This window comes from Rhinatrema bivittatum, chromosome 5 (genome assembly GCF_901001135.1).
Source record: "Rhinatrema bivittatum chromosome 5, aRhiBiv1.1, whole genome shotgun sequence".
Lineage (NCBI taxonomy): Eukaryota > Metazoa > Chordata > Amphibia > Gymnophiona > Rhinatrematidae > Rhinatrema > Rhinatrema bivittatum.
Window position 1 is genome coordinate 307,461,778 of NC_042619.1, and position 24,704 is coordinate 307,486,481.

General features: G+C 46.1%; 1 protein-coding gene across 2 annotated transcripts in view; it reads right to left on the minus strand.

The window, feature by feature from the left end:
- Nucleotides 1-338: 338 nt before the first annotated feature.
- VAMP5 (vesicle associated membrane protein 5) overlaps nucleotides 339-24,704 on the minus strand; it is a 58,684-nt gene continuing 34,318 nt past the window's right edge. For both annotated transcript variants that reach the window (XM_029604276.1, XM_029604277.1), the window contains 2 exons: nucleotides 3,317-3,451; nucleotides 339-1,068 (listed from right to left, as the gene is read on the minus strand). In XM_029604276.1, coding sequence (XP_029460136.1) covers nucleotides 922-1,068; nucleotides 3,317-3,451 — 282 coding nt within the window. In that variant the 3' untranslated portion in view covers nucleotides 339-921. The remainder of the gene's footprint in view (nucleotides 1,069-3,316; nucleotides 3,452-24,704) is intronic.

Below are 24,704 nucleotides of genomic sequence, written 5' to 3' on the forward strand. Positions count from 1 at the left end.
CACAACCCTAGTAACGTAACTCAGTATTTCTGCTCTAGGTTCCAACATGGATAACCCATGAAATATACATCTAAATTCATTCCACTGGTGCCTGTGCCGATAAGCCGTTTGCCATATCCAGGTTCACTGGAGCAGACTCCAAAGCAGATAAGGCAGTAGTGAACTCATGGCAACAACTCCGGTCTATCTGCGGATCAGAACTCACCCTCGTTTGCATGGATGCTTTCGTAGGACACTTCCCTCTGTCCTACACATAGAGTTGATGTGTCTTTGGAAACAATAAAGACATAGCTTTACAGTAAAAATAATGTTTACAAGTCAACAAAGTGACACACGGCTGGAAAACAAATAAAATAATGTTCTGTTTGGCAGATTGTTACAACAGATGTAATAAGAACGACTGCTGCGCGGGTGCTGTCAGTTGGTCTGGAAATCCTGGAGCAGAAAAACCGAGTCTGGGGCCAGGGATCTCCTGCTTGGGGGTTTGAGAGGAAAGAGGAGATAGCCCAGGCGCAGGAATACTCTCACAGAGTCCCAAGAGGAGAGCGAGCACTGCCTGGCATTTCCTGCCCCAGTCCCAAGATGAGAGACACTGCTGACCTAGGGCTCTCTTCCCTGGACCACAGGAAGGGACAGACAGCGAGCACATTGCTGAGGGCTCTCAGGAGCAAGGAAAAGCAGGGGGAAAATGTCTACAAAATAAATTGCTGCTACTTTTTTTTTTTGCATATTTCCACTTACAATAAACAAATGGAGAGTTTCGATCAAGAAAGGCAAAAGGTAGGAAGTCCAGAGGTGTCAGGGTTCTAATCCAGGGGTTGGAGGGAGCTCTGGGATTGTACCCCAGGCGGGCAGAATGTCACGGAGCCTTCAATGACCATTGTCTACCTCATTCCTAGTACGGCTCTCTCCTCCTCCTCCTCATGAGAAATGAACAATCAGGACAACGACCACAATAAGCAGGATGAAGATGACTACCACCACGACTCCGGCAATGATCTTACACTTTGTGGTTTTCCACCGCGTCTTGCGCTCCACCTTCACAGCTGTCTTGACAAAGTTGGCACTCTGAAAGGGAGCGACAGGAATACAAATACGTTTGCGATTACACTTGGCTGACGAAAGGGGTGGTGGTTCTGCTGAACTGCCCCTGCATTTCAACCAGGGAGCTCTCTTTCCCTCCCCCCCCCCCCCAAACCCACATATTAGGAGCCTGCTGAAGCTGGCAGGTCTGCCGCTCCTGCGAAGCTGCTTAGCTCAGGATGTAGGCTGCTTCTCTCCTGTGAAGGTGCAAAGGGGAGGGTGGGATGCAATTTCTGTATCTGAATTGCTTCCCCACTTCATTTCCTCGTTATATTTGTTTGCTGGTCTCTAACACACTGTATGTAAAGGAGAAGGAGAAGAAAGGCAGGGCTGTTGAAAGTATTCTCGGCAAGCAATCAGCTGGCAGATGGTGCCACTGTGGGGCTGGCACTCAGGTGTGCTGCTGCTTGTTTTTCTGCACAAGGAATTGCAGAACAATTCTTGGCAGAGCCAAGTGATCAGAGGGTAGGGCTTTCAAACCTGAGACCTAGGTTAATCCAGAAGAAGCTGTGTAAAGTCTGGGAGGGAGGAATTCCCAGGCACTGTGTTTAGGGCAAGCACAGACCAGGTTCGCTGTTTGGCAGGCTGCTGTTTTTGTTGGTATTCCCAAGGATCATTTCTGTGCTGGGTAGCTTTGCCCAAAGAGGCTGATCCAGTCCTGGCTTAGCCCCATTGCATGCATGGAGGTATAGTCCTGCTTTTATTTGGGACATCAGAACTACAATGCCTTGCATGCAATGGGGCAAAACCTGGACTGCACCAGCCTCTCCAGACCTGACAGGCAGTGAGATGATACCCCTAATCTTGGCATGGTCTTTGAGAGGGTGGATTTACGGTAATATTTCTAGGCAGGTTATGTATTTTGGGGCATCAGCAGGCAGGGTGTGTTGTGGAGGTGTTACTAGGCAGGGTATGTATTGTGCTGTACCCATAAGAGATTTTACATCAGGAGTAGGAAACTCTGGTCCTCAAGTGCCACCAGCTGGTTGGGTTTTTTAGGATATCCACAATGAATACACATGCAAAGGAGGTGGTGCATGCAATCATGAATATTCAGTGTGGATATCTTGAAAACGGCAATGGCTTGCAGCACTCGGGGAGTGGAACTGCCTACCCCGGTCTATATCTTAAGCCACCTCTCAGAAGGATGTGTTTGTTGAAGTATTAGCACCCAACATGCGTATTTCGGTGTACCTACAGGTAGTGTTTTTGCATCTAGGACTCCGCTTGCTCATTCCCCTGTGTCAGCCTTCACGCTCCCCTCCCTCCCCTTGTAGTGAGAGAAGATGCTGGGCACATGCTGAAGGTAGCAGGTCCTGCTTCCCCCTTCTGAACAGCAAGGTGAAGGGAGGGGGCAGTGGCAAGGATAGAGTTGTAGGCTTGCACCCACTTTTGGACTGAGTCCCAGACTCGTTGCATTCTTAATACGCTGCTGCTCCCAGGCAAAGTCTGCATCTTGGGATGTCCTCAGGGAGGACGTGTCTTTTACATCAGGGCTCCCCAAACTCGGTCCCAAAGGGCCACACCCCAGTCTGCCTTTCAGGATTCCCATGATGACTATGCATGAGACGTATTTACATGAAAATAGATCATACATATTTATGGTGGAAAACCTGACAGAGTTGTGGCCCTCCAGGACTGCATTTCGGGACACCCTGTTTTACGTGTATTCTGGGGTTCCCTCAGACAGAATGTGTACTTTCTAGTATTAATAGATTAAGTATTTTGGAACATCCACAGATGGGAGGTGCATTTTGGGGCTCCTCTGGGCACGTTTCGTATGTTGGGTACCCTAGGGTTGCCAACAATTCCCTATCATAAAAGACAGGCTGAGCCAGTCCTAGTTTAGCCCACTGCGTGCATGAAGCTTTAGTTCCCTGCTGCTTTTTGTTCTGTAAGGAATTCAGAACTATAGCTCCATGCTTGCGGTGGGAAAACCCAGAACTGGATCCGCCTGATCCTTATGACGTGGAACTGTTGTTTCCCAACCCTCTCCTGGAGGCACTCCTTTCCAGTTGGGTCTTCAGGACTGCCATAATGAATGTCCACTAGAGATTTGTACATAATGGCTCTCCAATGTATGCTCGTGCATATTCATTATGGATATCCCGAAAACTCGACTGTTCAGCTCTGTGACCAGGAGAGGGTAGAGAATTACTCCCCTAGGGTACTTCTGGGCTGGTTCCAGAGAAGAACCATTCCAGTGCAGAAGGGAATATTTGCAGGAACCTACCATGTCTAGAAGTTTCTCTGATCGCACCTCCAGATCGTTCAGCTTCCCATCCCGCTCTATCACACTGTTGACGTTGTTCAACATAATTACAGCCACCTCATCTGCCTCCTTCTGACAATGCTCCAGCTTCTTGCTCTGCAGAAGGAAAGAATAAAGGGTTAGCTCCTAGCAGGGTAACCTGAGCGAGAGGGAAGGGGCACAAGACGGCCACAGTGGGATCCTTGGTAAAGGAATTCTTATTTCCATGTTGGCAGTGAACACCCCTGCAGGACTCAGAGGCACAGGTCAGTCTGTGAACTCCTTTAAGAATAAAACGAATGAGCCCTCCAGCTCTGAACACTGCGTGTTGCATTAGCCAGTTATCACTCTGTTTTGTCAGGATAACCAGAGATAGAACAGAGAATATAATAGGTAAGGACCGCAAGGCACATCCAGTCAGCTCAGACTATTAATACTTCCACTACCACTAAACATTTAAATGTGCTACAAGGTGTTAGCAGCGCTGGAACTTTTACTGACCAGGCGTAAAGGTTCCAGCGTTAGAAAAACAGGCAGGCGTTATGCCTGCACACCTCTCTGCATTGGGAGGAAATAGTTAATGTCCTCATTAGCATTTATTTTATTTATTTAAAACTTTTTATATACCGGCATTAGTAAGCATACATCATACCGGTTCACATTGTAACTGAAAGGCTGAAATTACAATCAATGGGGAGGGGAAACAGGGAGGAATATACATAGAGCAGAGGACAATGAAATTGAAGCATTAAAACTGTAACAGGCTATTTACAGGACTGTATATAAAGGCTTAAACGGGTTACTTACAGGGTCTATATACTTACAAGGGCCCAAGGGTCTATATACAAAAGGTTCAATGAAGGTATGGGCTGAAGGGGGGAGGGGGTGAAGATTAGATTGGGTAGGCTTGTTGGAAGAGCCATGTTTTAAGTTTTTTTCTGAACTTGGAGTAACATGGCTCGAGCCTGGGTGTGGTAGGGAGGGCGTTCCATTGTTTGGGACCTGCAATGGATAGTGCGCGATCTCTGGTAGAGGAGAGGTGGACTTTTTTCAAAGGGGGAATGGAGAGGGTACCTTTGACAGAACGAATGGGTCGTTCAGAGCGTATGAGACAGAGGGGTTCATCCAGCCAGTTAGAGTTGTGAGAGTGGATAGATTTGTGTAATATAGTTAAGACTTTAAAGAGAATGCGAGATGCGATGGGGAGCCAGTGGAGTTCTTTGAGTATGGGGGTGATATGATCGGCTTTCCGAGAGTTGGTGATAACCCTGGCAATTGCATTTTGGAACAATTGTAAGGGTTTGGTAGTGGAGGAGGGTAGACCGAGGAGGAGGGCATTACAGTAGTCAAGCTTTGAGGAAAGGGTAGCTTGGACGACAGTATGGAAATCATGATAGTGGAGGAGGGGTCTGAGCTTCTTCAGAATACTGAGCTTGAAGAAACCTTCTTTGAGGATGGAGTTGATCTGTTTTTTTAGATTGAGTTGTTGATCAAGAATTACCCCAAGGTCTCTTACAGTAGGTTGGGACGTTATAGTATTGAAAGCTGGGTCATTAGAGATCAGGGGTTTGGGGGGGAGGTGGGGAGAGATAAGGAGCAGCTCTGTTTTAGCGGAGTTTAGGGCGAGGTGGATGTTGGTGAGGAAATCGTTTATGTTGGCAAGACATGTGTTCCAGAATGCGAGGGCGTCTGAGAGAGAGTTGTGGATGGGAATGATGATTTGCACGTCATCTGCATAGAGGTAGAATTTGAGGCCGAGGTCTGTGAGGAGCTGGCATAGAGGTGTGAGATAAATATTGAAAAGGGTAGAGGAGAGGGAGGAGCCTTGGGGAACACCTTGAGCCAGGGGGTAGAGTGTGGAGTTGGCGTTTCCTATCTTGACAGAGAACTTTCTGTTAGATAAATAGGATTTAAACCATAGCAGGGCTAGGCCTGAGATGCCTATTTCGGTCAAACGGTTGATGAGGAGGTTGTGATTGATGGTGTCAAAGGCAGCTGAGATGTCGAGGAGGGCGAGGAGGTAACAGTTGCCTTGGTCCATGCCTATGAGCAAGTCGTCAGTGAGAGAAAGCAGGAGTGTTGCATGAAATTTCCATGCAAGGGTGCTAACTTAAATACATGGTGTGGGGCGCACATTTTTTGAGTGAAAAATCCCTTGTTGCATCAGCGGTAATGTTTATGCTCAAAAAATAGACAAAAATAGACACACAACTAAGGGTAAAATTGTGCATTCTGCTGAATGCATCTTATTGCATCAGCCTGTTAGACTGTAAGCCTGCTGGGTACCAGGAAACATTTACCTGACAATAATATGCTTTGAAGTGGCTGACCAGTCAGAAAAGACCAGTCAAAATAGCCATTATGCTATATCTATCAAGTCAATAGCCATGATGTTCTCCTCAACACATAATATCCCCCCTCACGATCTATGTAACATACTAACACTGTCTCAGATTCACCATATATGTATATATAACATATTACCCATGCTACTGTTACAGATACACCCTACATCAAATGTTATTTATTGTTCATTACTATTACAAATGTTATTTATTGTTTATTACTATCATCGTTTTTAATCATGTTACTGTTACTCCTCACGTTACTGTTTCTAGTCATTCTCTGTACCAAACAAAAGGAAATGCTTGACTTCCTGCACCTTTAAGTTATATGTAAACCGATGTGATATGCAAATCGAACACCAGTATATAAAAACAAACAAACAAATAAATAAATAAATACATATCCAAAATTAAATTCAATTAAAAATGAGAGAAACAGTCACTGGGTTAGGCAAGTGAGACTAAGGCCTTCCAAACAGTTTGATCAGCACTATACTCTGACAGCCAGCCTGACTCGCACTTCAAAATTTGCTTAATACCGTTCTCTGCAATTCTAAAGGACCCACTAGAAACAAAATAAAACACAGAGGTTGCCTGCCAATGACAACAAGAATGCAGTTTCCTCATCTGAAAATGCAAAATGACTTGTGCTTAAGCGGAAAGGCTTCTGTAGATCTCCCAGCCACCACTGAGTCAATTTAAACAAACCAGGTGGGCCCTTAGGGTCCTCAACTGCCATAAGTCCCAGATACAAAAACAAAACAAAACATAAAAGGGGATAGATGTGACCATAAATTAGAAAAGTGAAAAAGTTCAATTACATTTTAAATTTTAACCGAAAGCTGCTAAGCACGCACAACATATGCTGGAGGATGTTAGGATCCCACGTCAAGTCTCTAGATAAGCAATGTCACACACAAGGCCCTGTCACAGACCTCCAGACAATCCTGGGACAAACGCAGCTGCAATCCAAATCCTCTTATTTCCCATTGGACGGGGTTTGTTGCAACTCTATCCAAGATTAGATTCAAATGATTATAACAAAATCTGTAGATATATAACTAAGTCCACAATAGTATCAGGTTTTGGAGCATGCTGGTGATCTTCTGACCACAATTTAAATAACTGCCTGATTTGATTAAACAATTGATAATACTTTTTACAATGTTAAAAATAATAAAGAAATAGGGGGATTTTCATCATATGAGGCTCCCAGCTGACCAACACATCTTCCGGGAGCCACCTTTTCATCAATGTGGCCCACTTATCTCCCCAAACCAGTCAATTTGTAAATCTTATTTTATGCAATTAAAATGTCCACAGGTATAAAAGGGATGTAACTTTTAAACATGCGTGCGTGTGCTTATGTGCTTGCGTTTGTCGGCCCGCACCTGGAGACACGCTCATTTTATAATATCCACGCGAATATGCGCGCATTTATAAAATAGCCTGGACGCACGTATACGTGCATGCAATTTAATCTCAAATGTGCCAGCTGTCGGGGAGAATTTACAAGGGATGTGCACCGACACCATTCGCCGTTTTCCCAGTTCGTTCCCAGTTCGCCCAGTTTAGGGATAGGACTTGTAAGCTCCCCCTAATGTAACAGGCTGCCTTCCCCCCTGTTTGCCCCAACCCTTAAAACCCTGCTGAATTTCCTAAATGTTTTGTTTCAAAACTTACACGCCAATCCTGGCAGAAGTAAATTCACGCGGCAGGGAACCCCGGCGCGTTCCAATACGTATACATATTTACGCGCTGATTTCAAGGGAAAATCCAGGACTGGCCACGCCCCGCCCCCTTTTTGGAAACTTTTCATTTGAGTGCGCAGTAGGAGATATGCGCATTCCTGGGTGGCTTTTAAGATCCGCTTGGCGTGCACCGGTCCAATTTGTGCGCGTATCTCCTGGTCCTGGCATGCGCGGGGCTTTTCAAATTCACCTTTTAGCTGGCAGGAGTAATCCAGAAATACATGATACCCAACACGGGCCGTGTTTTGATATGATGTCTTCATTGGGGGTGTAACTCTCGCCACTATATTGCTGCCCTGGCGTTGACGGGTGATCTGATATTTAACATAATTCCAATTCAATCAGAAAAAAAGCTCCCGCTTTACTTGTTTTTCCAGTCAAATGGGATCATGATAGTGTAATATGTTTTATTTTGTTTACAATATTGTTATGGATACTACAATGCAGTCCTGATTTGTTTTTCTAAAACATGAGTGTACACTTGAATGAATTATTTGGAAAATTTATAAAGAAATGCAGATATTTCTTAAAGTATGGGGCAATTTTTAAAACTGTACATTTTGGTGCAGGGTCTGCAGCTTTTACCTGCAGCCTTTCTACCAGTTCTCAAAAGGCGAATACAAGCAGGCTTTACTTTTCAACTGGGCGTATTTTTAGGCAATTTTAGGGTGGGTCATTTTCAAAAGGCCCCTATACCCACGTAAATGTTTTTTTTAAATGTGTCCTTCCCATGTCCAATTCTGTGTTTTTACAGGGGTGTTCCGGGGGGGCTGGTGGTGGGATCATCATTGTTGATGATCCCACCACCACCAGATTCAAGATCTGAATCATGGTGGGTTAGGAGTGTTCGCTAGGCCTGAATGCAGAGGGGAAAAATGGCTGAAGGTTCACCTAGGGTTCCTAATAGACTTGCACTAGCCATGGGTGGATTCAGTAGTTCGTGGTCTCTTTCCCCATCAGTTCTCTCCTTGTGGTCACTTGTTTCACTCGTGTGGCTTTGGATATTACACAATTCTTGCTTTCACTTTTCCCTCTTATCTGTGACATCACCCAGTTCCCCAGCTGTCTCGCTCTCATCCTAGCTTGGATGGTTTCCCTACACTTCCTCTCCTTCACTCTCTCTTAATCCATCTCAATAATCTCAAACCGTCTTCCTTCCTGTCACCGCAACACCCTCCCCTCCCAGCAGGCCTGCATGTGCCAAGGATGGCAAAAAACGGGGGACAGCAGGCCAGCTGAAGATCTGTTGCCTCTCAGCAGTGAATCTCACTTTGCCTCTCAGCAGTGAATCTCACTTTGCCCTCTGCTCCAGCACCTCCCCTTCAAGGGAGCTTGCAGAGAACAGGAGGGGAAGAGGTAATGCTGGAAGGCACAGAGCAGAATAAAGAAGAGCTACTCTGCTTCCTAAGCCAGATCTCCATACCCCCCCCCCCCCCACACACACACACACACACAAGGGAAGGAGCTGGAGTGGACACAGCAGGCCTGCAGCTTTCTGTGCTCCTGGGATTCAGATCTCAGCGGCCAGCAGAAAGGGCAGAAAGGAGGAGGAGGTGAAGCCTGAAAGGGGAATGACGTGAGAAACAGGTGAATGCCTGGGCAATATGAGAAGACATGAAGGTTAGGGGAGGTAAAAGTGGGATGAACGCTTGGAGGTGGCACAAAAAGGGGTGAATGCTGGAGTAGGTGAGGAAGGGTGAAAGCCGTGTGGGAGAGGGAGCAGCACGAAAGAAGTGAAAGCTGGGGATGAAAAGTGGGAGATGGGAAAGAGGGTACTGAATATACTAGGGGGAGCATGAGAAAAGGGTGAATGCCTTTAAGGCAACAATGGCTCTCTGGCAGGAGGGGGAAGGGTTAGAGGAAGCGACACACACATAGAAATATGAACATCAGAACATAAGATATACTGGGTCAGATCAAGGGTCCATCAAGCCCAGTATCCCATGTCCAACAATGGCCAATCCAAGTCACAAATAACTGGAAAGTACCTAAACATTAAGGGGCGGATTTTAAGAGCCCTGCTCGCGTAAATCCGCCCGGATTTACGCGAGCAGGGCCCTGCGCGCCGGTAAGCCTATTTTACATAGGCCTACCGGCGCGCGCAGACCCCGGGACTCGCGTACGTCCCGGGGTTTTCGGAGGGGGGCATGTCGGGGGCGTGTCGGGGGCGGGCCCGGTCGTCGCGGCGTTTCGGGGGCGTGTCGGGAGCATTTTGGGGGCGGGTACGGAGGCGTGGCTACGGCCCGGGGCGGTCCGGGGGCGTGGCCGCGCCCTCCGTACCCGCCCCCAGGTCGCGGCCCGGCGCGCAGGAGGCCCGCTGGCGCGCGGGGATTTACGTCTCCCTCCGGGAGGCGTAAATCCCCCGACAAAGGTAAGGGGGGGGTTTAGACAGGGCCGGGCGGGTGGGTTAGGTAGGGGAAGGGAGGGGAAGGTGAGGGGAGGGCAAAGGAAAGTTCCCTCTGAGGCTGCTCCGATTTCGGAGCGGCCTTGGAGGGAACGGGTTAGGCAGCGTGGCTCGGCGCGCGCCGGCTATACAAAATCAATAGCCTTGCGCGCGCCGATCCAGGGATTTTAGTGGATACGCGCGGCTCCGCGCGTATCTACTAAAATCCAGCGTACTTTTGCTTGAGTCTGATGCGCAAGCAAAAGTAGGCTGATCGCGCTTCTTTTAAAATCTACCCCCAAATGAATAGATCCCAAGCTTCTAATCTTTATTGATTAATAGCAGTTTATGGACTTCTGTTCTAGGAACTTATCCAAACCTTTTTTAAACCCAGTTACACTAACTGCTGTAACCACATCCTCTGGTAATGAATTCCACAGCTTAATTATGCGCTGAGTGAAAAAGAATTTGCTTCAATTTGTTTTAAATGTGCTACATGCTAACTTCATGGAGTGCTTCCTTGTCCTTGTATTATCTGAAAGAATAAATAACCAATTCACATTTACCCATTCAAGTCCTTTCATGATTTTGTAGACCTCTATCATATCCCCCCTCAGCCATCTCTTCTCCAAGCTGAACAGCAAGGAGGTGATTGGGGTAAGAGTGAATCAGAAGAGAATCATAGAGTTGAATGAAAAGGGAGTTCAGACTGGAGTGGATTGGAGAACAAGAGAGAGAATGAGTGAAATTAAATGGTTGTGAGTTCCTTGCTAATCCTGATAGCACATGGGATCAGTTTTACAGTGCATCAAATTCAGATATTGTTGAAATTATTACATCTGAAACCCCCCCTCTTTTCTCGGGATCACTTTCAGACCTGCAGAGGAATGTGAGGGCCACTGCTGCAGCCCTGAGAATAGATCAAGTCCACCAGGGATCGCCAGTGGGGACCACACAAACTCTGGGAGGCCCAACGACTCAACATAGTCCAATGTCCACACCAGTCTTGATTCCAAAAATGAAGTTTATTAAAAAAAAAGTCCAAAGGCAGACAGAAAAATCAGCAGAATCTGTCAGTAAGTCTCAGAACACAGTTTGACAGGAGATAAACAAAAACTCAGTAAAGTTCACTGTTCTTGATCAGGAGGGATCTGACTCGCCCCACAGCTTCAGCCCCAAAACCCATGGGCAGTATCATTCCAAAAACTGGTTCAAAGTACAGGGGCTTTCCCAGACAAGGATTTTACCCCCTTTATTGGACAGGGTTCTTCCATCTAGGAGGTGACCAAACCCCTTTCCCTCAGCGTGGAATCTTTTGCTATTCCTGGCTTCAGAAATCTCTGGATGTCTGACAAAGCCCTCTCTCTTCTCAGGACTCACAAGACGACACCTCACAGATGCCTGGGGGCATCTTGTAGAGACCTTTACTGACCCCATTCTATACCCCGTGGAGGGACTGCACCTCCTACATCACCTCATCCTTCACAGCAGCAAACTCTCACATCCTCCTACACTCTTCCTCCCTTAAACAGGAAGGAGACTTGCAAAGCACCCAAGCCTGCAGTTTGCATGAGCTCTGCACTAGCAGAACTCTCTGTCCTCTAAATCGGTGGTTTTCAAAGTTTTTTCTGTCAGGACATACCTGACAGATGGTTCTCACACGCGTGACACACTGAACACATGACCATCATAGGGCTAAATGTAAAAGTACAGTTTGCATCCACAGGAACCCCCCCCCCCCCCCCCCCGACCCACAATAATGGATGTAAAGCAGAATTATGACATTCCCCGTACAACTCACCTTACAAAAAATATATTCTGGTTCTGGTGTCATCTCAGTAACAGCAACACAAACTCCAACTACCAGACTCAATAGCCCTACTTATGAAAAGACAACAATTTATCACTATTGCATGTCCTCTTGAGAAAATACAACAAATAAGACTGATACAGTAAAATACCTCACCTCGGTCACATACACAGAACCGACCTAACATACTCCCAGGATCTGCAGTAATGCACATAAACTAATCCGCACACAGTTACACCTGTATTATGGAATACACTCAAACAGGAGCAACCCTATCTATGAAAAGGCAACACTACAAATATTAAATCAGGCCCTAAACACCAATATACCTCCTATTAGGAAAACAGAACTAGCAAGCACTATAGATCCCAACAGAAATAATTGTATAACTATACTAATAAGAAGAATAAATGTTTCACAACAACTATGAACAGAATAATATCCAACAATTAAAAACTCATAAAAATCATTAAAAATTCTCCAAACACCAAAAAAATATTTCAAAACAGCAGACACATCACATAAAATTAAATAATTAAAATGGCAGTCAATCAAGAAAATAAACTTAACCCCCTCCAGCAGCTCTACTCCCCTCCCCTGCAGGCCAGTAGCACACACCAGAAGCAGTAGTGGCTGAAGCTCTGTACTCATGGTCCTCTTCCTTAGGGCCCATGACCAGTCTCTCTGTCTCTCTCTCTCACACACACACATCAGTCACACCCCCACAACCAGTTTCTGTCTCTCACACACCAATCATCTCCCCAACCAGTCTCTCTCACACACACACACCAGTCACCGCCCCAACCAGTCTTTTTCTCTCATGCACACACACACACACACACACTCAGGTTTCCCACTCCCATATTTTCTCTCACATATACAGGCTTCTCAATCCCTTGCTCTCTCACATATCTCCATACGTCCAGGTTTCTCACTCCCATGCTCACTCTCTCCACACAGACACAGGCTTTTCATTGTTATTATGTAACTTTTCTTCCTCCCTTCCTTTTCCATTTCCTCCTTTCTGTTTTATGTAAACCGAAGTGATGTTCCATACGAACTTCGGTATATAAAAGCGTTAAATAAATAAATAATTCCCATAATCACTTTCTCTCTCACACACACACACACGCATGCACCAGTTCTCTCTCACTCCCATGCTCACTCTTTCCACATGCACAGGCTTCTCATTCCTATAATCACTTTCTCTCTCATACATACACACACCAGTCTCTCTTTCACACACACACACCAGTCATGTTCCCAACTAGTCTCTTTCTCATGCATACTCACACCCAGGCTTCTCACTCCCATGCTCTCTCTCCCCCCCCCCCCCCCCACCCCCCCCCCCCCCAACCACACACACACACACCACCAGGCTTCTTACTCCTATGCTCTCTCACATATACAGGTTTCTCACTTCCATGCTTTCTCTCAGTCACACACACATACACACACACAGGTCACCTCACCAACCAGTCTCTCATTCTCTTACACACATGCTAGTCATCTCCCTCACCAGTCTCTCTTTCTCTCACATACACTCCAGTCATCTCCCTGACCAGTCACTTTCATTGTCTCTCACATATACACACATGACCTCTCTGACCAGTTTCTATCAATCACACACAGGCTTTCTCTCTCACTTACAAACTGGCTCTCAACTACAGTTACACATACACACTCTCAATCTCACACACACACACTCTCTTACTTACACATAGGCTGGCTGTCTCTCTCTCACTTCCTCCCCCCCCCCCTCCAAGCACAAATGGTAGCTGCAGCAGCCTCCTCCTCCAGCCCCCGCAGGCCAAGAAAGAAGAATCCCATCTGCTGCAGGGGGCTAATGCTGCTGTCTCCTTTGCCGATTGCCGGGCCCACACTGCCACCGCTACGTTTCCATGCAGCATGGTTCTTTCTTCTTCCCGCACCCCCCACTGCACATCACTTCCTGTTCCGGGCCATGGGGGGGCAAGTGCAGGAAGAAGAAAAGGCCCAGCTGCAGTTGCCAGCTTGCAATGACACTGCTGCCGTTCCCATCTGGGCCTGAACGTGCTGATAGCCCATGCGGCAACGGCAACAGCGGAGGAACGTCTGCCTCTCGCTCGGTGGAGGAAGGGGGAGGGAAGAGCAGTGGGAGACCGGGTAGCATGCGACACGCCTGCCGGTGCTTGGCGACACACTGGTTGAGACTCGCTGCTCTAAATTGACTCTAAGGGGGTAATTTTGAAAAGGATTTACATGCGTAAATGTAACTACTATTGTAGCAATTTTCAAAAACTGTTTATTCGAGTAAAGTGCACTTACTGGAGGAAATCCTCTGGACAATTCAATGGTATATATTGAAGCAGTTTTCAAAAGCCCACTTACTCTAGTAAAGTGCATGCACTCAAATAAAACCCAGTTTTACTCGAGTAAATGCTTTTTAAAATCAGGCCCTAAGAGAGCAGGAACCCCCTAGAGCACACTCCTGACTTGCCCTGGAGAGCTGGACCCCTCCAGAAATCCTCTAGAAACCTGTTAGTGGCCCTAGGTAGGGTTACACATCTATCAACAACTCCTCTGGTGCAGTTAATTCATTCACGCTCTACAGCTGCACTGAAGTCTGTACGTGCCCACATATGCTCCTCGATTGCAAAGATTGTTAATGCGTCTTTAGAGGAGGGCTGTATACCAGAACAGCTGAAACAAGCAGTGATAGGTCCCATTTTGAAAATAATAGAAAGAAATGGGCCCTACTGATCCTGGTAGCCACCCGTCCAGTCTTTATTGTCCTTTTTAACCACGGGAACTGAATGTGCTGTTTTAAAACAACTTCAAGATTTCCTTGACAGGAATAACATCTCAGATCAGTACCAGTTTAGCTTCAGAACTGGTCGTAGCACAGACACTCTGCTGCTTACAAGCCTAGGGTCGGTGCAAGGGTATTAGGTACCCTAGACAAACCTTACAGCATGGCACCCCTCTCCCCATGCACAATTTAAAATTATGTGCTCACATATGCTCATATGCATACACTTTTTTTTTTCCTCCCTCCTAGGTGTAGGCAGCAGCTTTCTTCCTGGACTTCCATGGCATCAGGAGGCCTCCACTCCCTTGTTGAGCAGACACAGCTTCAGTCCTTGACCACACAGGCCGTCTGCTGCTGCTCCTCTTTTCTGCCACGTGGCCTGGCCGATGCTGCGATGTGTGACCCTCTCAGTCTTTTCTTCCGGGCCCGCTCCTTCCAGCTGCAACGACTGGGCATCTTTCTTCCTGCCCGCGCGGGCCCACAACACCTTTCCTCTTCCGGTCCCCGAGAGCTGGAAGGAGGTCCAGTCACCTAGGTCCTGCAGCTGCCACCAGTATCGGGAGTTGGGCCAATGGTTTTTTTTTTTTCACAATTCAGAGCAAGTCTGGTGGAAACAGTAGGTGGCTGCTGGGCCGCCCCCAAACCTGAGGCACCCTAGGAGATTGCCTAATTCACCAAGTGCTTCCACTGGCCCTGGTACTCCAGGAGAGAGGGTGCCAGCATGGCCATTTGGCTAGGGCCTACAATGTTCAAGGGGCCTACTTTTGTTGGGCAAAATTTTAAAAAAAGCTAAATATATCTATTTCTAACATGTATAAATAAAAATTTCAATTGTAATTAAAGAATTTGGTAACAAAAAAGCTAGTAAAGCCTTCTTAAATAAATAAAAATTATTTGGGAAATTTAGAAAACGATTTCTCTTATTGAGTATCACACATCAGAACCTTACATAGGGGCCTACTTTTCTTAGCTTGCACGGGCTTTGAGATATCAATTAAACTTATTCCACTGCCTTTGACTCAGTGAATCACTCAATTTTATTAGGCCATTTGAAGGAAATCGGAGTCTCAGGAGCCGTACTGAAATGCTTTACATCCTTTCTCTTTGGTCGTATAAAACACGTAAGGATTAATCAATAAAGCCTGTGGAAGGTTCTCTACAGAAACTGCAGCTCCTCAGGATTCTGTCCTGTCAGCCTCATTGTTTAATGCTTATCTGCATCCAATCTGTAGCCTTCTAGCCAAATTAGGATTAGTCTACAGATAGATAATTTTTCGTTCCAATATCATGTACAGTGAGTGATGCTTTATCAACTGTGTCTGTGTGTTTGCGAGTCGTTAAGTCTTGGATGACTGCAACCTGGTTGCTGTAGAATGTTGAGAAAGCCGAGATGATGATCGTCAGTAGATTTCCTATATTACATGCTCCGATCTCATTTCATTTTGAGAAATGGCTTACTCCTGTGTCTGGAAAACTGCATGTGCTAGGGGCCTTGCTTGAACCCGACATAGCTCTGCAATTTCAGGTTAAAGAAGTTGTACAGAGTGCCTTTTACAAGCTACAAGTGTTATATCGATTAAAGCCTTCAAGGATTTTTGTTCTGTTTTACAGGTGATGGTTTTGTCCAAACGATTACTGCAACTCGCTGTATATAGGTTCGCCCTTAAAAATCTTAAAAAGCCTCCAGGTGGTACAGAATGCGGCAGCAAGGCGTCCGGAGATGTGATCATATTACACCTGTATTAAGCTCTCTTCATCGGCTGCCTGTCTTTTGGTGAATCAGGTTTAAAATTGTATGTTTAGTCCCTGGATGTTTGAGCTCTGATACTTCAATTTGTGTCAGCTCTCTCCTAAAAGATTTATAAGCTTTGCAGAGCTTTGAGGTTTGCTGTCGCAATCTTCTTGAAGTCGCCTCTGTTCATCAGGCATGGTTAGATGAAACACGGGAAAAAACATTCTTTGTCACAGGCCCTAAGTACTGGAATGAGCTCCCAGATAAACTGAGAAAAATGGAGATCTTCCTCTCACTTAGGAAGCAGGTGATTGGCTTATGGCACCAAGACATAATACTATCATGGTAAGCATGTTTGTAACTGTTATTTTTAGTTATTGCATAATGTTTTAAGGCAGTAGTCTGGAACAGGTAATTTGTGATTTTTGGTATGTTGTTTTTATGATTGTTTTACTGTTTTGTTTAGTTGTTTCTTTGCAAATATTATTATGTATGTGATGGTTCTTTCCTGTCGAGTATGTCGCATTGTGCAGGATATATATTTTTTATTTAAATAAATATAATAAATTAAGAAGGGATGATTGAGGAGGGGGTTCAAAGGGTTAAATATAAAAGATGGCAATGTTTACCAGTCTGCTTCAGAATTTTCTGCGTTTTGTCACAGAATCTACCCCTGAGCTGCTGCAGGAAATCATGGAGCGGTGCCTTAGATCATCTGCTCCCTGTTGTCTGACCTTCCTGGGGGGGGGGGAGAGAGGGAATCTGATAGCACCAAACGTGCCTAGGGGGCAGAAAAAAACTAAATCCATCACTACTCCCCAGCACATGAGGTCTATTTTGACCCATCTCTTTCTGTTTATTACCATGTTTCTCATGCAGCCGTAACCTACCATTTCTGTTTATCAAATATTCAGGACGTTAGCTTGCTCCTTAAGTTCTCTGTTGGTTCTGCACCAAATCCATTTGTTCCTGTCATTAATGTAACTGCCTTCCTAGAAGGGTTTCCCTTTCTGCCCTTTTTCCCTGTGCACTTATCCTACGCAAGTCTAAAGAACCGAATGTTCACAATCCCATCACCCTAAATGATGGTTTCCCCCCCCATGGTGTGCACTGCACCGACATGGCATGATGACTTCCCCTGCAGCATGTGGCAGGCCGATGCAATAATCCGTGCATGAAGGAACACTGGGTGCTGGATCTCAGCACGTGGTTTAAACGCACACATTACAATGCTTTTTACACTCCCCATGCAGCAAGCCAAGGATATGGTAATGCATCAGGAGTTCAAAAGTGTATAGGCTGAGTTAAAATGTGCGTTTGGCTTGAGCCAAGCACAGACTTTTAACTATGGGGGTGTGTGTGTGTGGGAAACTGGAGAAGAAAGAGACCTTGCTGAGAGTAAAAACAAACAAACAAAAAAAAAAGAGCTAGATAAGTCAGTTCTTGTCCCAGCTATCTGGCCGTGGTTAGCCATTGCCACTTAAAAGTATGGACTAATTGTGGCTAGATAGCCAGATAAGTCTGTACTAATCCGGCTAAGTGGCAGCGGAGTGGGAAAAAACTTATTTTTGTGATTTTATATACCCACACAGCAGCAGGAGCAGGAGTTAGGTTTCCAGTCGTAAGAAAATCCAGGTTAGGCCAGCGCAGCTCTCTGCCTTGGGAGTCCTGCTCCATGCCTTTGTTCGCATGGGATTTCCATGCAAGGGCACTAAGCAGTACTCCCATTTTGTAAGTGTAAAACTCCTTGCTGCATCAGAAGTAAGGTTTACGCTCACTAAATGTGCATTTAAATGAGGGTTAAACTGTGTGTTCGGCTGAACGCACCTTTCTGCGGCGGCCTCTGAATGATGGATGATGTCTCCTGCACTGTACATCCAATTTAGTTTGGGCTGGCTCAGACTGAAATTTTCCTAATGACCTGGAGTTGGGTTGTCAATCTAATTAATTATGCCTTAATTCTATAAAGTAAATAGGAAAGAGACACAAGTTATTCTGTAAACGTGCCCTTTTATTCTGAATAAAGCTGTTCTTTCCGTGTTAAGAGGAAACCATATATATATATAACAATAGACCACAAACTTCCTGATTACTGTAGCTTTTTTCAAGAAGCCAAAAGGAATGTGCTCTGCATGGAGTCCTTGACCCTGAGGGTGCTCGGTGTCAAGGCCTGTAACCTCTGCTGCTGCTCTGGACAGATCTCAACTTCCTGACTAGTAATGGAGAATACTGTTTGGAACTGATCCTGTCCCGTCTCACCCAGGGAAAGTTCCCAAAGCTGCCGCCCTGGGTTTCAGGAGCTGTGTGTTCAGCCCTGCACATCTGGGATGTGCCTGCCTCCCGGAGATCTCCTCCCATAACAAACGCAGCAGGCCGGACATCAGCCCGCACGCAAGGCTGCTGGAGCCAGGGGGACACCCAGAGCCCCCATGACTATCTGCTCCCAAGAGCCACAGAAATAAAAGGGGCTTTGGAAACTCTCTCATCAGCACGTGTACTTCTTTACAAGCTTTCTCATGTTGTCGCAATGAGGCTTGCCAACAAGCTCCATGTCGTAAGGGAACGGCCCGAGCCAGTCCTAGCTTTGCCTCATCGCATACCTGGACTTACACTTGCTTTTAATTTCTCTAAGAGCGGTAGGAACAGTAGGACGTACAAGTCCAGAGATACAATGAGAAATAAAGGGAAATGGATCAGCCTGTCCCTTGCGATGACATGTTCATACCCTATCCAGAGGCGCTTACGAGCCGGTTACGGGGCAGATCTGCAGCCAGGATTAAAGCAGCCGTGTCTCTGATTCATGGCTGGATTCAGATTCCCCAGGACCTGAAGGGAAACTTAAGTCAGTCCAGAATATTTGACACCCTTGCTCCAGGTGCATTTTGATATCTGTGGTGCTGATTTCCAGTGGAAGAAACAGGATTGCAGGTCCCATAAATCGGTTATTTACAATTTCGGATAATAGAAGGACTAGGGGGCACGCCTTGAAGTTATCAAGTAGCACATTTAAAACTAATCAGAGAAAATTCTTTTTCACTCAATGCACAATTAAGCTCTGGAATTTATTGCCAGAGGATGCAGTTAGTGCAGTTAGTGTAGTTAGGTTTAAAAAAGGTTTGGATAAGTTATTGGAGAAGGCTATTAATCAAGTTGACTTAGGGAATGGCTTCTGCTACTACTGGCATCAGTAGCATAGGATCATCTTAGTGTTTGGGTACTTGTCAGGTTCTTGTGGCCTGGTTTTGGCCACTGTTGGAAACAGGATGCTGGGCTTGATGGACCCTTGGTCTGACCCAGTATGGCAATTTCTTATGTTCTTATGGGAAAGCAAGCTGAAAAACCAAGGAATGACCAAAAATGCTCTAAAAAAAAAAAAAAGGATCTCATTACATCTCCGCTTAAAAATGAAAACCCTTTCCAGGTTAACGGGACCTGGGTGAAACAGCTGGAGCACCCCCCAACCCAAGAATGAAGCCCGGAAGTGGGGGCCTGTCCGAACTCCCTGTTATTGCACTGTGCGCCTGCTGTGTGGGTCACAGCTGCTCCTGCCTGCCGGTGCGCTGTAGTAACCGGAAATTATATCGGGCAGTGCAACAGGGAGCAGGGCTGCTGTGGTGGAAGGGGCTCAGGAGTAATCTCTGCTCCCCCCCCCTCACCATAAGGATGACCTTAGGAGTTAATGAAAAAGCCCCTTCTCGATTTATTTTGAGAAAAATGACAGTTTAAGATGAAATTAACAGGAAGGTCAAGAAAGAGCTGTCAGGATCTCCGCCTCCTTCTCTGTTATGTTCATTCCTGGGAACTTTGGAGTTGTGGGCACCCTCAGATTTGGGGGGGGGGAGGGGAATGGAATAATATGTATCAGCTTTCTCTCTTCCACTCCCCCCACCACAGCTTTCTCTCTTCCACTCCCCCCACCCCCACACTTTTTCTCCCATCCATCACCATCACCTTTTCCCCCCTCCAGAGATGACCCTCCAGCATACTTCCCCTTCCCCTCCCCCCAGCACTCTCCATGACTTCTGCATTCTCACTCTATCCGAGTGAGCCCCTCTCCAGTTTCTCCCCACATGCTGCTTGCAGCGTCTGCTCCAGGCTCGCCCCACTTCTCCTGTTCCCTGCAGGTTTACTGAGGAAGGGGAGTGGCTGAGGCCCTGAGACTGATGCAAATTCCCTGAGTCCCAGGGTGAAATCCTGAGAGTTCCCAGGGATGGTGATGTCCCCAGCCACTTGAGAATTTCCCAAAGGGTGGTCGGATACTATGGATACACGCTGGGAAAGGAGATGGGAAGGAGGCAAAAGGCGGTTGAGCATATTCTTGGTTCACGGTTTCTCTTCCCCCCATCTCACTTCAGAGTGAGTTTTGCAGAAGACTGATGGTTTAAATGTCTGGCTCAAGGTCACCCAGCAGATGGGGTTAGGGGAAAAGAAACCAAGCTCTATTATATGCTCTAGTAGAGGAAGAACAGCCTACAGGTGAACTGATAGAGCTGTACATGGTTCTAAATAAAGGAATGAGGTGCACTGGCAGATCTGAGTCCTGGGGGGTGCTGCACGTGAGAACTGAGGTGCACTGGCAGAGCTGTTTGTGCAGGAGGGTCTCGGTACTGGAATACCAATCAGTCTGTCATTTTTTCCTTTCTTACTCATCCTGTGCATTACTTTGGCAACACGTAAAATCGCCATGCTAATTAAGTTATCTGGATCTAACCGATTAGGGGAGGTGAGTATAGTGCTACAGGACAGGTAGTACTTGCTGATCTGGTTGCAGCAGGCCTTTCCTTTCTGTTTGCTTCAGTCCTAGTAAATCTGTTTTTTTTATTTATTTATTTTTTGTATTTGTTAACTGTCAAATAGTTTTTCTATTCAGTGCATTTAACCCTTTCATTTCCACTTCCGTTCACTGCTGCCCCCAGAGGGTCACTATACCTTTTAGTCATCGACAGCCTTCAGGGAGCAGGCTCTGCTGGGCGTGGGCCTTCTACATCTTGGTCTTTTTTCATCAAAGCCTTGTCCCATGATCACTGAATGAAAGCCCTAAGTCAAGATCGAATGGGGTGTGTGCTGGCACTGCGACAGGAAGGAGACGGGCAGACTGTCTTCTAGTCCTGATCATGTTTCAATGTGGGATGGTTTCTACAGTGAGAAAACATTTCCTGCTTCCCCCGAAACGCCCTGGGTTCGGCCTTTTTTTTTTTTTTTAGAGAGCACGACACTTGCCGCGGCCCTCTCCGGCTTCTTCCATGCCGCAGGCCTCACAGTAGAGCTCCCATTGGGGCTCTGCGTCTTTCGCCGCCTCGGCCCCTGCCCCTAGGCACGTGCGCGGCCAACATCCTCAGCTTTAAAGGGCCAAGCGCGGGAAGACCGATTTGGATGCAGAATGATGACATCACATAGTAGCCCTATAAATAGCGAGGCCCTGTCCCCAGGACCTCACCTTGGCAATCGGGTCAACACTGTGGTGTTCTAGTTTGCCTAATCCTGTGTTCCAGAGTCTCCTTGTTCCAGCATCTCCGTGTGTTCCTTCCTGTGTCCTTACTCAGGTAGTACTTTCTCGGACTGATCTCTGGTACTGACCTCGGCCTGCCTGACTACTCTCTTCATCTGCTGCCTGGAACTGACCACTGCCTGTCTGACTATTCTCTTCGTCTGCTGCCTGGAACTGACCCTCGCTTGCGTTGATTACGCTCGGACTGACCTTGGTATTGACCCCTGCTTTGGCTGACCACTTCTGGACGGATACTCTGGCTTTGACCCTTGCGCTTCACTCGGACACTCTCTTCTGGCCTACTGTGACTACCAGACCGACCTGCTTGGATTCCAACCACGGCCTTTACCCAACTAGGCCCGCAGGTGCTGCCTGCCTCGCCCGGAGAACCTTCCTGAACAGTTATCTCCCGGGCCTGGTCCATCCTCTCTGCATCAGCCGCGCACCCTTGCTCGTGGTGGGCACAACCCTCCGCTATCTCTCTGAAAGACCATCCGAGGCCCACCTAAGTCCAGGCGGTCCGGATACCCAAGGGCTCAACCTGCGGAAACCCCGGACTGTTATTGGCGAAGCTCCAGCTAGCCTCTGTCTCCTCGTGTGCTCCGCCTCCTGGTGGCAAGTGCTCTCTGGGTCCGACCAGAGGGCTGTACCAATCCTGCACCAGGCCAAGGGTCCACCTCCAGCACAACACAGACTTCATATCCCACTTTGGGCAAGTCACTTCACTCTCCATTGTCGCAGGTACAAATTTAGATTGTGAGCCCCCTGGGTTCAGGAAATGCCTACACTACCCGACTGTAATCCACTCTGAAGTATCCAAAAGCAGAATATAAATAAAATAAGTGTGACATGTTGGAGTGTTACTATTGAAGTGCTGCTTTGGTATTGGAGATTTAGTATATTGTAATTGTAACTCAGTTTATTCATGGCTCTCTGAGGGCCAAGTCCACATCCAACACACATTGCAATAGGTTTCCAAGTATCTTTTTTCAGAGTTTGCTGGTTGGCACCACAATAGTGCAAATAAATAGAATATACATGTTGCAAGTGATATTTTTACCTCAGAAGAGTGTACTTTGCATGTTCTTTTCATATAAAATCTGTTATTTATAAATACTTTTTAATGTGTGTGGGAAGAGCTGTGAGGGGGTGGGGGAGTACAGGGCTGTAAGATTAACTGCCTAGTACCCTTGCTCCAGGCTTGGTGTCAGATCCTGAGACCCAGTTCTAAATCACTTATATGAGAAAAAGAAGGCAGGTGCAGGGGGAATGGGGAAAATGTATGCAAATGAGGGGTGGGGGAGGGTCAGGCCAACCCCCATCCCCCAGTCCTCAAGTGTCCAGTCTTGGTCTGTGGAAAAACTGGCAACCCTATATGAGTGTGCCTGTCTGTTTAAATTTAGAAAAGCAACAGAAAAAAAATATCACATCTGCTTATCCTACACACACACAAGGTGATGTGTAATCTCCTCTGCCTGTAAAAAAAAAAGCTTCAGATTTGAATACTGGTAAAAAAAAAAAAAAAAAAGCAAATTAGATTATCTGTGGGTGGCAGAAAAATGGAAGTAAACAATAAAATTATTCATCAACGTTTATGTCAGAAATGAATTAGCTAGGATTCTCTCAAGGGAAGGCATTCCTCGCTCCTCGGCTGGTGCTTGGATTTTCAGAAAGATTTTATTATGTTGGCTCATGACATTAAGCTGTGGTGGGAAGAGAGGAAAACTTCCTTCATGGATCAAACACTGGCTGAAAGAAAGAAAAGAAGGGGACATGCGCAAGTGCTTCCTCTTCCCAGAGGAGGAAGGTGGAGGGCCGTGTCCCATTAGGATCGGTGCTGGGACCAGCAGAGTTCAATTAAGTTATCAACGATTGCCGGAAACGGCAGGTGGCAAGGTTTGCAGCGGATGCTAAATTATTCTGGCAAATCAAAGCTGAGGGTGGAACAGCTAAAAACTGACTGAGAGCAGGCCCCAACGTGGCAGATTCATTTCAGCACCGATTATGTTTAAACAATGCACGTAAGGAACAGAGAATCCAAAAATCTCATGCCCAGTCATGGGTGCGAATCACCCTGAAAGAAAGAAACTTTGTGTTCACTGTGCCCCAATGTACAGTGGAGCTTAAAAAAATGGAATGGTAGGTATTAAAGAAAGGGATTTACAAAGAAAATGGTACACGCTATGGGTTGGTCCCGTATCTCAGTGCAGTGATGCATGTTGCCATGCAGAGGGTCCTGGGTCAGGTCTTCAGCTCCCTGGGTTGGCATAAGCCGCTTAAACAATACAGCACAGCTCACTGCCGCTGAGAGATCAGTGTGTATAAATAAGATATTCAGATAAGATGGAGATAATTTGAATTTGAATGAATGCCAATGAGCCGTTTAACTGTTCTCAATGAAAGTGGTTCTAAAGGAGAACCTTTAGCGCAGCTATCACAAAAGTATAACCATTTTCAGTCAGCCATAAAACTGTCTTCAGAGGAAGTGTTTTGAAGGAGAACATTAAACACAACTGGTACAAAAGTAAAATCATTTTTAATGCAACTGTAAAAAAAAACAGTTGAAGCACATCTGCGTAGAGTCAGCATTAGAAGATTTTACAATAACTGAATAAGAGTGGAATTGGTGGTTTAAAAATCTTCTTTGGTGGATATGTGTGTCTACGTCTGGTTGGAGTGCTCCTGATGCAGGCGGGACTCCGCCGAAACACCACGGTGTCGGGCTTTTGAAATAATACATGGACACATTCTCTGGAATACTGTGGTCTTTTGGAAATAATACCTAGACACATTCTCTAGTTGGGAATTGAGCTGGTTCTCTGGAATATTGTTTGGATATTTCTACCAATGGGCATTGGTTTTTTTAGAGTGTTTTTCAAATGAAATCTGTCCATTTTCATCATTTGGAATAGAACTGGTTCTCTGGAACACCATCTTAATATTTCCATCATTGGGAACTGTATATATAAAAATATATAAAATAAGAAGGTATTCTGTAATTACAACTGTTTTTTGAAAGATTTTTATGTTAAAATAACAAAAAGTAAAAAATGTTGACAAAAATTAGGGG